At 31.6% G+C, this 12,213-nt stretch overlaps 2 protein-coding genes across 2 annotated transcripts; one reads left to right on the plus strand and one right to left on the minus strand.

Moving 5' to 3' along the window:
• Window positions 1-2,507: 2,507 nt before the first annotated feature.
• Window positions 2,508-4,470, minus strand: LOC134282595 (beta-hexosaminidase-like; the record flags this gene model as incomplete). Its single annotated transcript, XM_062765028.1, has 2 exons — window positions 4,369-4,470; window positions 2,508-3,191 (listed from the first exon to the last, which is right to left on the minus strand). Coding segments are annotated over exons 1-2 (760 nt in total), but the record flags the coding sequence as incomplete, so codon positions are not given.
• A 1,150-nt stretch (window positions 4,471-5,620) lies between these two features.
• Window positions 5,621-9,667, plus strand: LOC134282692 (uncharacterized). Its single transcript, XM_062765133.1, has 3 exons — window positions 5,621-5,717; window positions 7,993-8,158; window positions 8,803-9,667. The coding sequence occupies exons 1-3, from the start codon at window positions 5,652-5,654 to the stop codon at window positions 9,330-9,332; spliced, it is 762 nt and encodes a 253-aa protein (XP_062621117.1). The 5' UTR covers window positions 5,621-5,651; the 3' UTR covers window positions 9,333-9,667.
• Window positions 9,668-12,213: the final 2,546 nt, after the last annotated feature.

A 12,213-nucleotide genomic window follows, 5' to 3' on the forward strand; every position in this document is an offset into this window, starting at 1 on the left:
ATGTTGACATTTTTTATTAGCATGAGTTTTAATTGAATGGGAACTATACTAATACCTATGTGTGTATGGGGTCTCAACCGAGTTCGGCCATCGCGACTTCACGTACATCAGCTGTTTGTCAAGTGACATGTTTAAAATTAAAAAAAAAAACATGTACGGAGACAAAGATCGTAAAAGTTCAACGATATACGGATACTTTTTTCACTATGAAATTGTGTTTTCTTTAACACAAAATTCTTAACCCAAAAAGTGCTGGGAGCAACTTCTCCATGCCCGGGAATTATATAACTTTCGACTTCTGATAAACTATGTGCATTTACACTATATGCATTGAAGAATGGTATAATTACGGAAAAAATCAACAACGCACAACTTGCTCCTAGCACTTTTCAAAATAGTAGGGACAGTAGCTACATGTGTATAAAATATTAAAATTTATAATCAAGGGGAAAATGTTGAACTTTTGAAATTTTGGAGGGGTTGTTAATGTGATTGTAGTACGTTTCTGTATAAAAGTGCACGGCTGCTGCTTTAAAGAGAGACCTAATACAGTAGTTAGCAATTAATAAAGACTGTGAATTATTGATTAATTCATTCAAACATATGAATCAATCATAGTCATATCACGCTTATTAAGATTTAATTTTCATATTTTCAGTTCCACTAATAGATTTATCTGCGTCTCAAGTACAGAGAAACTAGTCTTTAACGTCATATCTGTTAGTACAGCGAGACCAAGTTGGCTTTGCTTTTACTTTCGAATAGTGTTATAATGACAAGATAAGTTACACATTGATGAATATTTACAATAGTCATGAGAAATCAAAGTATGTAAGAGTATGAAAAAGAAAATTATTATTTATTCGCCGAGATTCATTTGTACAATTTCAGCGTGACGTCATAATCGAATTCCCGAGGCTCTGCATACACTAATCTACCTTTGGGTAGCCCTTAATCTAGCTGCGTATTTTCTACACATAGAAAGTTAATAAAGACTTTCTTTCATTCATGCTTAGTACACACACCATGTTAAAGCTAATACACATGATGGCGTAATATTATGAGGTCAGTTTTTTTCCCATTCAAAGTAATGAAATACATCAAAAACGCAAGCTAGCGCGCTTCATGAAATATGCCTACGTGACAAGTCTGTGTGGTTAACACACCAATAACTCACACAAAACTTAAAAACATTCCTTAATTAAATTTAAAATAAAAAAATGAATAATGTTTAGGAGAGTATTCTAAGAATTATCAAAAACGCAAATACAAATCCTATGCACTTTCTCAAACAATAAAAATCTGAGGAAAATACACTTCGCTGCTAATTTTACCCTGTTTCAACTCAGAACTGTTTGTTTAGTAACTGAACGTTTGCACTGTAGACATTTGTGCAGCATTTTCTCAAATCCGTGGAATACCCTACGTCTTTTGATACCCTGTTTCTGTAAAACAAATTAAGGTATGCCCTAAATTGCACCAAATCGATTTTGTTGATGTTTCTTATAAACTTGTGTAGTAGAACTCGATGACGTCATAAGTCTATACAATGTCACTTAAAATTCAATATTCTGAATTTATAAATTAAAAAAAGAGAGTTGAACAAATTCGTTAAACTTGATATACAGGACTCAATTTGTTATTTTTAAGATTTTTATTAAGGGATGACAATTTGTAACCGTTTAATTGTTTAATCGGTCGGATCGATGCTAGTCGGTTAGAAAAGCCAGAATCGGTTGGTGTCGTAAAAAAATAAAATGGATGTAAATTTGAACGCAGTTTATTTAAATCATTTCTGTCTTGTTCTTTTTTTAGAAAGGAAAGCGCTGCATAGATTTTTATTAAGTGTTTTACACATCTTATAATTCAGAATATTTTGTGGTAATTATAACTATCCAGATTAAGATCGCAGGGTAATTTAATAGTCAGTTCGTAAAGTGTTAATTACTGTTTTTATAACATCATGCCGTTACCCAGAAAGTCCTGTGGTTTTTTAATGATATCAAAAATATCACCGTTAAGTACTTTTAAGTATAGTATGTCTATATTTTGCCGTTATATTTTAAATTATTATATAGAACGTTGTAAATTGTAAATAAAGTAATCTGCGTTGAAAATTACACTGTCTGACTTCTCAAGCAAGATTCATGGTTATCTTAATTTTTTCTTGTCTATTGAAATTGAAATGAAATGTACTCTGATATACATAAAATTTTTCAATCAAAATAATAAACAGAATGTAATTTCTAACGTCTTATTAGCCTTTTTGTGTATATGAAAAGAAAATGTCAAAATGTTTACCTTGATACGACTAACCGGTTAATCGGTCGAAATGTTTTGCGGTTCTGCAATCGATTGCTATCCCTATTTTTAATAAGTTTGTGTCATCTGTTCTTAAATGGAGTCTTTCCAAACGTGATCTTTATTTAAACTTAATTAAATATTTACTGTATTATATGATATTATCGATAAAATATCATTATGAGGACCACTCTCTTTTTACTTACTTGATAAGTATACTGCTTCTTCTTTTATATCTGGTGTACATACAACTGTCATGTTGTGAATCTTCAAAGAATTATTTGAATGTATTTGAATGTCTTTTGGCGTTGGTATAACTAATTTTAAGAAGTTTGTTGGTATTTTATCGTCATATTTTCTAAAGCGTTCCTGTGCCGTATATGGATTATATTGGTCATTCCGGTATCTCTTCCATTGCTTTGGGGAGGTGAAGTCTGTCACAAATCGCTTTCCTGTAAATGTTGATTGAATGTTGACCGGTTTTAAGGCTGGTGCCGCTACATACCAATTTGGTGGGATATCAGTCCTGGAGACAGTCCAGAATTGTCCATAAAATTCGACAAAATGTCTATCATTTGCAAAAAGTGTTGGAAAACCGTTTGTCGGGGTCATGCTAAATAAACACCCCTGTATGTGATTTACTTTCAAGAAATAGTGCGGAAGAATATATCCTTCCGCCGATGGGAGGTGATCAGGTTCAATCATGAAGAAGCTACAGAAGTAAATCGTCCAGCCTTCTTTTCTTACTACGCCGTTTCCAATGTTTGTCATATTGAGACTTAATTTATGCTTCATACCATTTTGTTTTAAATTGTCTTCGATAGCTATTTTTATATCGAGAAAGGTCCCCATATAGTCCAGGTCAGCCTGTTGTATCGCATCTGCTGACACTAAGATTAGAAAAAAAGTGATGTAAGGAATCTGTATTTCACCCTACTATGTCTTGTACAAAAGACCTAGGTAAAATTTTACTCTAACAATTTTTGTAATATATCTTATGGGTATTCAAAATGTGTCATGAGGAATGTTTATATCATTTCAAATTAACATTAACAGTTAGGAGACCAAACTGTTTTCAGAAGATTTGGGTAAAGTGCATAAGATAAGTAGTACATACGGTGCACTAGATAAATATTACACGTAAAGTTTATCTATATGTTTTAACAAAGTAAACATGCATGATAAACCTAAAGATATTATGTAATGCAACACCTTGCTAATTTCCATATATATTTAAACCAAGGGAACATGTGAAAACATCAAATGAAATTTCTTCAAGGAAAAAACCTGTAAACCATCGCAAAACAAGAGCATGGTCAAAGAAATGTAAAAATTATCAGCTAAGATATTCTTGTCAAAAAATAAAGTGATATAATTTATTATATTACACATTGATAACTATTTTCTTCATGTCAAAGTCCACATGGCAAAGAAGGGTCCAGATTGTTTTTTTAGATGTCAGAAACATGCACGATCTAAATAATAGAATTTCATAAATAAACAATTTTTTCCCTTATAAATAAGCACCCCCCTTGCTGTTGTCAACATGAGATTAAATACCCAATCAGGGAAATACCTCTCACTTGCTTTGTTGAGTAGGCCTTTGGTTCCATGTGTGGCGTATAAATTCATCTAACTAAACGAGACGTGGGATGTATAATGGGGAGTAATTATAAAGTACAAGCCTTTATAGTCGTTAAAATGTTCACTATGGGTCACAGTTTCTTTATGTGTCACTAAAAAAACATCCTAGACTCACGACTTTCTTAAAAAAATGACGAGGGAAGTGACTCATGATAAGAGTGTTTGCGTTTCGGTACCGTACATGCGTCTTTGCACCCGTTACGATTTGCAGTTACATATTTATAACATCTCACATGTGTAATTTTTTTCCTTTACTTTTAAATAAGAATATATATTCAAATTTTAAACAAGGAAAGATAGTCAATTTTTGATTTTATATAAACCATCATTTTAACATTCATACTTTTTTTTTATTATAAAAAATTCAAAAAAATCTTGAGAAAAAACAATTTGATATGTACATGTTCAAAATAAGTTTCCTACCTGTTGCAGTTAACAAGAATAAAAGTAGACGAGACATTGCAGGAACTAGAATAACATTGTCGAAATCTTTTATCATAATGATATGTAATCTTTAAGACAAGATTAAAGAATACCTCAACAGCACGGCTGATGAACTCTGCTATCTGCATGTATATTTAATTTTAGAACAGACTTTGTATCTTAGTAACAAAAGCATTTGTACATGAAAGCAAGGCCAAGGCGACCTTGATTTGGAATATCGTAGATTGTATCCGTATAGAAATTCAAATTTTTATGACCTTTTAAAGATAAATTTTTATCCACGTTGTATTAACAAGAAGTATTTGTTGATAGGTAGCAAATTTTAAATATGTTTTATGTTTATAACTGTAGTTTTTTGAAATGGTTCTTTTTTAATTTATCCTCTGATTTCTATAAGAAAAAGCGTAATAAATATTTATCACAATGTATTGGCATTATTGCACAAGTTGTACGGGGTTTTATTACTGACGACAACCCCCCCCCCCCCCCCTTATTTGCAAAGAAAATCAAACCTTTAAATCATAAAAAGAAGCATCGGAGTGATCAGGCCTCAAATATATATGACACACAGATTTTCAACAACATACTGAGATAAATGAAAACAAATTGAACCGTTTCTCTTTTCGAAGATACATGTAGTTTTTCCTAAAATTCAATATTGTTGTTTCTTGACTAGAAGTCTGTCACATAACGCACGTCAAATTTAAAACAAACGTACAGAAACAGGTAAATTGTTTTCTTAAAAATGTTATCTTGAGCGCAGCTTAAAGCCTGAAAATGTGTCATTATCATAAAATATAGAAAAAGGTGTATGATTATTTTTTCTAGATATGAAAATGTATTTGAAAACATAGTTCTGATACTTTTTTGTTAAATTCGTCACGAATTTAAATTAGAAAACATTTTTGCTTACTATAATAGCAACATTTTTTATGTTTATAGTCTAAACATTGAAATGAAAACTGAGATAAATGAGTATTTAAATGTTTGAAAGCAATTTAACGCTTCATCAACATGACTAGATCTGCTTTGGTCATATACAATGCACACAGATGATGATCGACCTTTTGAAGCATGTAAATTTCATAAAACTCGAGTAATTTTGTACAGTCGGTTGTCCTGATGATAAATATTTGACCTTTTTCTCTGAAAACGTCCCTCATTAACATTGTTATATAAATATAAAAATTAATCAACTACATTTATGAATCTGCAATATACCATTTGAAGGACTTGTCCTAGCGTCCCCATCAGTGTTGAAAATGTTGATTAAAATAATGATTTCGGTTGTTTTCTTTGTTTGGATTTTTATTGGAAGGTGTCATTGCGTAAGTTTCCTTTTTTGTATTTACTGCCATAAGATTCATATACAGAGTATTATAAAGAAATGGCTTTCTGTACCGAAAACAAATACTGGAAAAGGGTAAAACTAAAACGAGTTACACGTGATAAAACTTGGTTCACGTGAAACAACTGCAATGAACATAAAATTAACTAATAGTAATTGCTGTACCTTTCAAAAATGTTACAAGCGGGAAAGAGAATATAAAACCTTTTTATAGATGATTTTGTCAGGTAAGTGTGAAATTGTTTTACAATTAATTACTTTTTCATCAACCTATATTGAATGCAGAGACTCTTATTTTAATTGATCATATACATGTATCTAAACGTGTTTAATATCTATCGTTTTAATGTAAAATTTTGAAAAAAAAGACATCGTTCATCTTCTTTTTTAAAGACCTTTCCATTCAGTCGGTAGAGCGCTTATGATCAAGAAGTCCCTAGTTCGAATGTCGGCCGTGACTGACCTAAGTCTATTTTAAAAAAATGGATTACAACTGTTCCCTCGCCACGCGTTCGACACTTTGAAGTGACGGTTGCGGGTCCTTTGGATTACGTTGCACAGTTAAGGTTACAATTGGAAAAATCGGCGGTTTTTTAATATAAAAAGTACATACTTTATTAGGATGGGCTATTCTTTGTAGGACTTCACTGATATCAAACAAATGTAATGTGGTTTACATCTACATGTTAGAGGTATTTAGATTTTTTTTATTTAGACTCGTCACGTGATGTCGACGTCACATGATTTTAGCAATTATACTTGCAGTTTAGAGGTCATCTATCCATTCCAATATTGCTTGATCATAACAAAGGTAATTTTTTTTAATTAATTCATAATCCTTTTCAATACTATGTGTAGCTTGTGAAAAGTGTTGTGAACCTCTATAGATTCCCTTTTTTGATTGCTAAAATTTAATTTTTTGGACGGCAGGTTGAATATTTTGCTGGTCAACTATATTAAATATAGCAATAATTGATTTATTAGCAAGATTGCATGAGGTTAGCTGCACTTTTCAAATATCTTAATGCTTCTTGAGTACATGTGTAAAAACTTGACAAGATATATGTAGGGTATGTCATTGCAATAAATCGATTTATTAGGGCCTTTCCATTACTTTTTCAATGAATCTGCATAAAACACATGACAGTATCACTTGTCTGGAGAATGCACGGACAGTTTATATATAAAATACATGGTTACTGTCTTGATATATAAGCGATATTTGGGCGAGGGTAAGAAAATGTGACAGAGGGCGAGGCTTATGTTTTCGACCCGAGCCCAAATATCGCTTAAATTTCAAGACAGTTATCATGTATTTTGTTTATCCTGCTACAAAATTTTTGACATTTGAACGTCCAAAACAAGCTATTTCCGACAGATTTAGGCACACCTCTGCAGTTAAAACTATGTCGCCATGGCGTAAACATTGCAATATACGTGACGTCACAATGCTTTTAGAACGTCGGAATGCATGCACGAGGCTTTATTAGGGCAGTGACCGGATAAAGCTTTGGTTTATTAGGTTACCTTTATTAGGTCAATGCAAGGGGTCGTTGCAGAATAAAAATATTATACTAGAATAGACATTGCATCCAAGTTAACGGCCTCTTCTTTAACTGCAAATAATATTTTATTTGAGAACAAAAGACATTTTTCATTGTACAAAATGTTAATTGATCAGCATCTCACTGTGTACAAACTGCGTCATTTTTGCGAGATGACGTCATATCGTTGCGATCGATGCTTCGTTCATATACTGTTGTGTGGGATTTAAACAACGACAAAACTGCATGTTATGGTATGTTTGTATGTAGTATACAGCTATTCAGCTCTTTTAAATAGCAAATAATTTCATTTTGTTGTATTCTGAAGACCTTATATTATGTGTGACGTCATAGTAAACATCTCCCGTTCAAATTAGGCCCCGCTTCCTTACTTTAACCTTAACTGTGCTGCGTAGACCTTAAAAACCGAGGTCTCATGTCACGGAAGGTGTTGGTACAATTAAGATCCCTCGTTGCTGGATAGCCCTGAGTACCCTGTTAAGGTCCAAATTTAAAGTCCTTTACCGGTATATAGTGACATCTCTATATGAGTGAAATATTCTCCAACGAGTCCTGAAACAAAACACAATCATTTTTTAAAGATAAATTATAAATGAACATAATAAGAGTTTTAACAAAATGTATGCATGAAAATTAAACGAATTCGAGGAGACATTATTAATTTTTTTTTTTTTTGATATCAAATGACAGACTTCCGAAGTTATACGGAAGATGGAGGAGCCGTATATAAAACCCTTGTATCTGAATGTATCTGAGGCTGCAGAAGAAAATAAAATCACTGTGTACGGAAGATTTCGGGGCCCAAAGGACACCACAGGAAAAATGAAATATGGGACGATTGTCAAATTTGATAAAGGTTTAATGTATATCTTTTTTTTTCTTATTTCACCTGATCATTACACCCTCGCAAAGAAGTTTGAGGGAAAATTGTTATTGTTGTTAACCCATCCACCTTATTGTTGGTGGATGGGTTAATTTGGTTTTGACCGTGAAATGGTGTGTATTTTGCATTGGAAACTCTACTTTGTCTTTTTGAAATATTAAAGTTGTGCAATTGAATAAATGAATTCAACATGGCAAAATATGGAACACTATACCATGCGTGTTCAAAGTAGTAATAGACAACGTGCAGGATTCAATATTAAAAGACCATTAAAGAATACAAATCAATGGTAGGGTAAACACGGATCTCAAATACATCAGAGTAGAGGTCTGGTGCCAGATAATAAAGATTAAAAAATATATATATATATAGCACAATACTAAGTTCAAGTTTGCCGTTGATTGTAGCTGTTGTCTTTAATATTCCTGCACAAATTTAGCAATGGCTTTGTGACATTAAACGTAAGCATAAACATTACTCCCTTTGAACAATATACATGTGGCTCTCACAGTTTTATTTTTAGGGAATAATAATAATCTGACTTGCATGTAAAACATTTCATTTAGCTTTTGAAACCTTCCTTGACTAATATGTTACATGTCTCCTTATTTGTTTAGTTTTAGAATCAACGGAAGGTTCAACAGAGTATGAATTTGTTTTGAGACATGACTCACGTAGATATTGGCCGAGAATTACGTTCAGTTCAAAATCAGCATCAGAATCTATGAAGATTTATTTGAACTGGATTGTGGACGACCCAGTACAATCCGAATTTACCGGAGGAGAGTGCTTGGTCGGGATAACTAAGACCACCGAGAACCATTCTACAACTTACACACCAGTTCTGCAGAACTGTGACCACCGCATTAGTGATTACTTTAAATTTGGATTAAATGTATCTGGTAAAGTAGTTAAGCTTCATTCAGACATGTACTGCTTTTCTGGGAATGAAGAATATGAAAAGTACTTCACGTCTAACTGTACAACGTATGGAGTTTATGACCTCTCATACGTTACCTTTCACGAAGGCAAAATGGCGGCCGACAATGCTGAACTTCTTTATCTCAATTATATGTTCGATCCGATGGGACCATGTGCATACCACTGTATTGCAGATGTGAAGGAATGGTATTTCCCAATCATTTAGTGGAGTGAAAATCCTATGAAAACAATGCGCTTGATGCAAAATGTAAAATTTTCCCAATTTTAAAAAAAAGAAATCTTACAGCAACGTTTGAGCTGTCTGTCAGATATGTATACTATACATACTTAATTAGTGAGCCTGAATAAATTGCTTACAGATCATGTTATATTAAAGATAATTTTGATTTAATTTTCCTGTGTAAGAGTGTTTTTCAAAGGACAAGTCCTTTAAGTTGATAACGCAACTCTAACTTACTCAACAGTAGCATGCCATGCATTTAAGACTTTTACTGTCAGCCTCGTTAAGATTTTCTCTAAACTCTTTGTACATCAGTTTGACTTGGTACACTGTAACATAATATGTTTATTTGTTTCAGCAAGAAATAAATGTTCGAATAGAAAAAGAACCTTCTTTTTATTACATGTAAGAATAGTCGTTAATGGTGCATCTAATTAAATGTTTCCTTAAGGTAAAATGTGTTTTGAATTTTGCAAATTCAGTCTAGGGTTAGTATATTTACTGCGTTTTTTTTTTTTTTTTGGTCATATTGTGTAACAGAGAAACTGATGTCGATGTTCAAATCATGTTAATAATCCATGCACTAATTCTAAATGAATCAATGACATTTTGAAACCTAACATTATATATTCTGAATTTGAATTTATTCTTTATTTAGGGAAATGGATTTTGAAAAGGTTAATTTTGATTTACGCAAATCTGTCCTAATTTGTCGAATGATTATGAAGCACATTTCAAGAATAATTTTTGAGATGAATGATTCCGAAATTCACATTATAATGAAGTAATGATAATCATTCTCATTAAGATTTCTAGTAAAATATGCCTGCGTTATATTTAATACCAAATAAAATAAATTGAAATTGTCTTCCAACAAAATATTTCCAACGCAAGACACAAACTGCATAAACAATGTTTTTTGTAGATGTTATATATGATTTGAATAATTGAACAAATTTAGCATTATTTTCGTGCTGGCTGCCTTTTAAAAACGATATATTAGATCATGCTCTACCTAGAAAATATTGGAAGTTTTCCTCATGGTTTAAAATAATTCTAAGTTGAAGTAAGATACTTTCATTACAATAAGAAAAAAAAAGAAGAAATTACATTCTACAATAATTACTTAATCTCATATTTATAATGCACGAAAATGTTGTCGTTTTTTTCAATATTCTCTCCAATCAGTTCCTTTATATCAATACTGAGGTTTGTTGCTAATTTAGTGAAAAAATCAATACATTTTCTTAAAGCTTAACATATATTTGATTTAATGTTACCTGTAACTTGCTACTAAAAAATTGATGTTAAGAGGTAAAAGAGAAAACGTATTAACTAGAATTTTACTGTTTACAGATAAAGTGTAACCCATTAATTAAACACGGTTATACCGATGCCATTTAACAGTTTTCAAAACATTTGAATGTTAGACAGAATGAAAAAGAAATCCTAATTTAGTGCTTAATATGTGATTAACAACTGTAATTTAGAGATATATCAAAGATTTTTCAATTTCTGCCTTTTACAAGGTAAGCAACTTTTGAACCTCTTGCGCGAGCAGTAACATTATTTACAGACATATACAAAGTACAGCCCAGTTGCTATGTACTTGATGCGAGCTTGAAGATACGGATAATTTTATATTTTAAATTGGTGTGGTAAAATTAAAGAATATCTTCCTCATGCATATTTACGATTCTTTTATGTATTTTTTGCAGCTTTTGGCAACTTTTATTTTAGTCATTTGACTTGTTTGTTTCTTTAATTATGCAGATTTCCTACGCTTTGGCATGGGAAACTCTGAAGATACATTTTTTCCGCAATTTAGAGTTGGTAGAGGAAATGATTAAGGATCAAAGTAATACCAATAAGTTCTTTTTTTTGTTTAATAATTTTGTTTTCTTTATATAACATTTTCTTTTTTTTATTTTTAGTTTGAACTTTTGAATTTCCGTAACGAACAATTCATGCATTAAACGTTATATGAATCATTGACATTTCGAAACCTAACATTAAATATACTTAATGTGTAATTATTATCCGATTTAGGAAAATTGATTTTCAAAGGTTAATTTTAATTTTCGCAAATCTGCTCTATTTTGTCAAGTTATTACGAATCACATTCCAAAATTATTTTGATGAATGATTGGAAAATACACATTAAAGCCTACCCCCTGAACATGACTGATGAGACATATTTTTTTCGCTATATGAGGACCATACACCTGTTTTTGTGTCCGTAGATGATTAACGAACAGTATAATTCCAATGCTAAACTTTTATTGCAATTGAACGAACGCTGCATCTTTGACATTTGCATTTGTATATGTAATGTCCCTTATTATAATCTATCTTTATAGAATTAACTTAATATTTGTGATATCGATATGTCCCGAGGGTTCTGAAGGGGAATGCATTCTAGATTTATGCAAGCTGAACGTGTACATTCCATAATGTCCATTACAAAGTTTACCATCAGTTTTCTAGTCCTTTGGGTCCTGGTTGCTAGCAGCCAATTTGTAAGTTTATTTTTTATTTTATCAACTTTTTCAATATCATACTGTGTAAGCAAGACATTTCTACCAACAATTTATTCATTAGTTTTAACGGAAGAGTTATTGACAAGTTTATGTGGCATTGGTACTAAACATATTTACAAATTACCAACTTTCATTTTAGCATGTTTACTGGCCTTTTATATCACTTTATTCAATTAACATGTAATTTTGCCGCTCTGTTTTATAATTTCAAAATTTCACTTAACGTACATAACTTAGTTAACAAGAGACTGTAAATGTTTTCAAAGACGACTAGCTCTTTATAATCAAATTTCCCTAAAAACATTTTAAACTTAAAAAAAAATAAC

Source organism: Saccostrea cucullata, unplaced genomic scaffold, assembly GCF_032062105.1.
Source record: "Saccostrea cucullata isolate Sc308-1 unplaced genomic scaffold, CSIRO_AGI_Scuc_v1 ctg15774, whole genome shotgun sequence".
NCBI classification, from domain to species: Eukaryota; Metazoa; Mollusca; class Bivalvia; order Ostreida; family Ostreidae; genus Saccostrea; species Saccostrea cuccullata.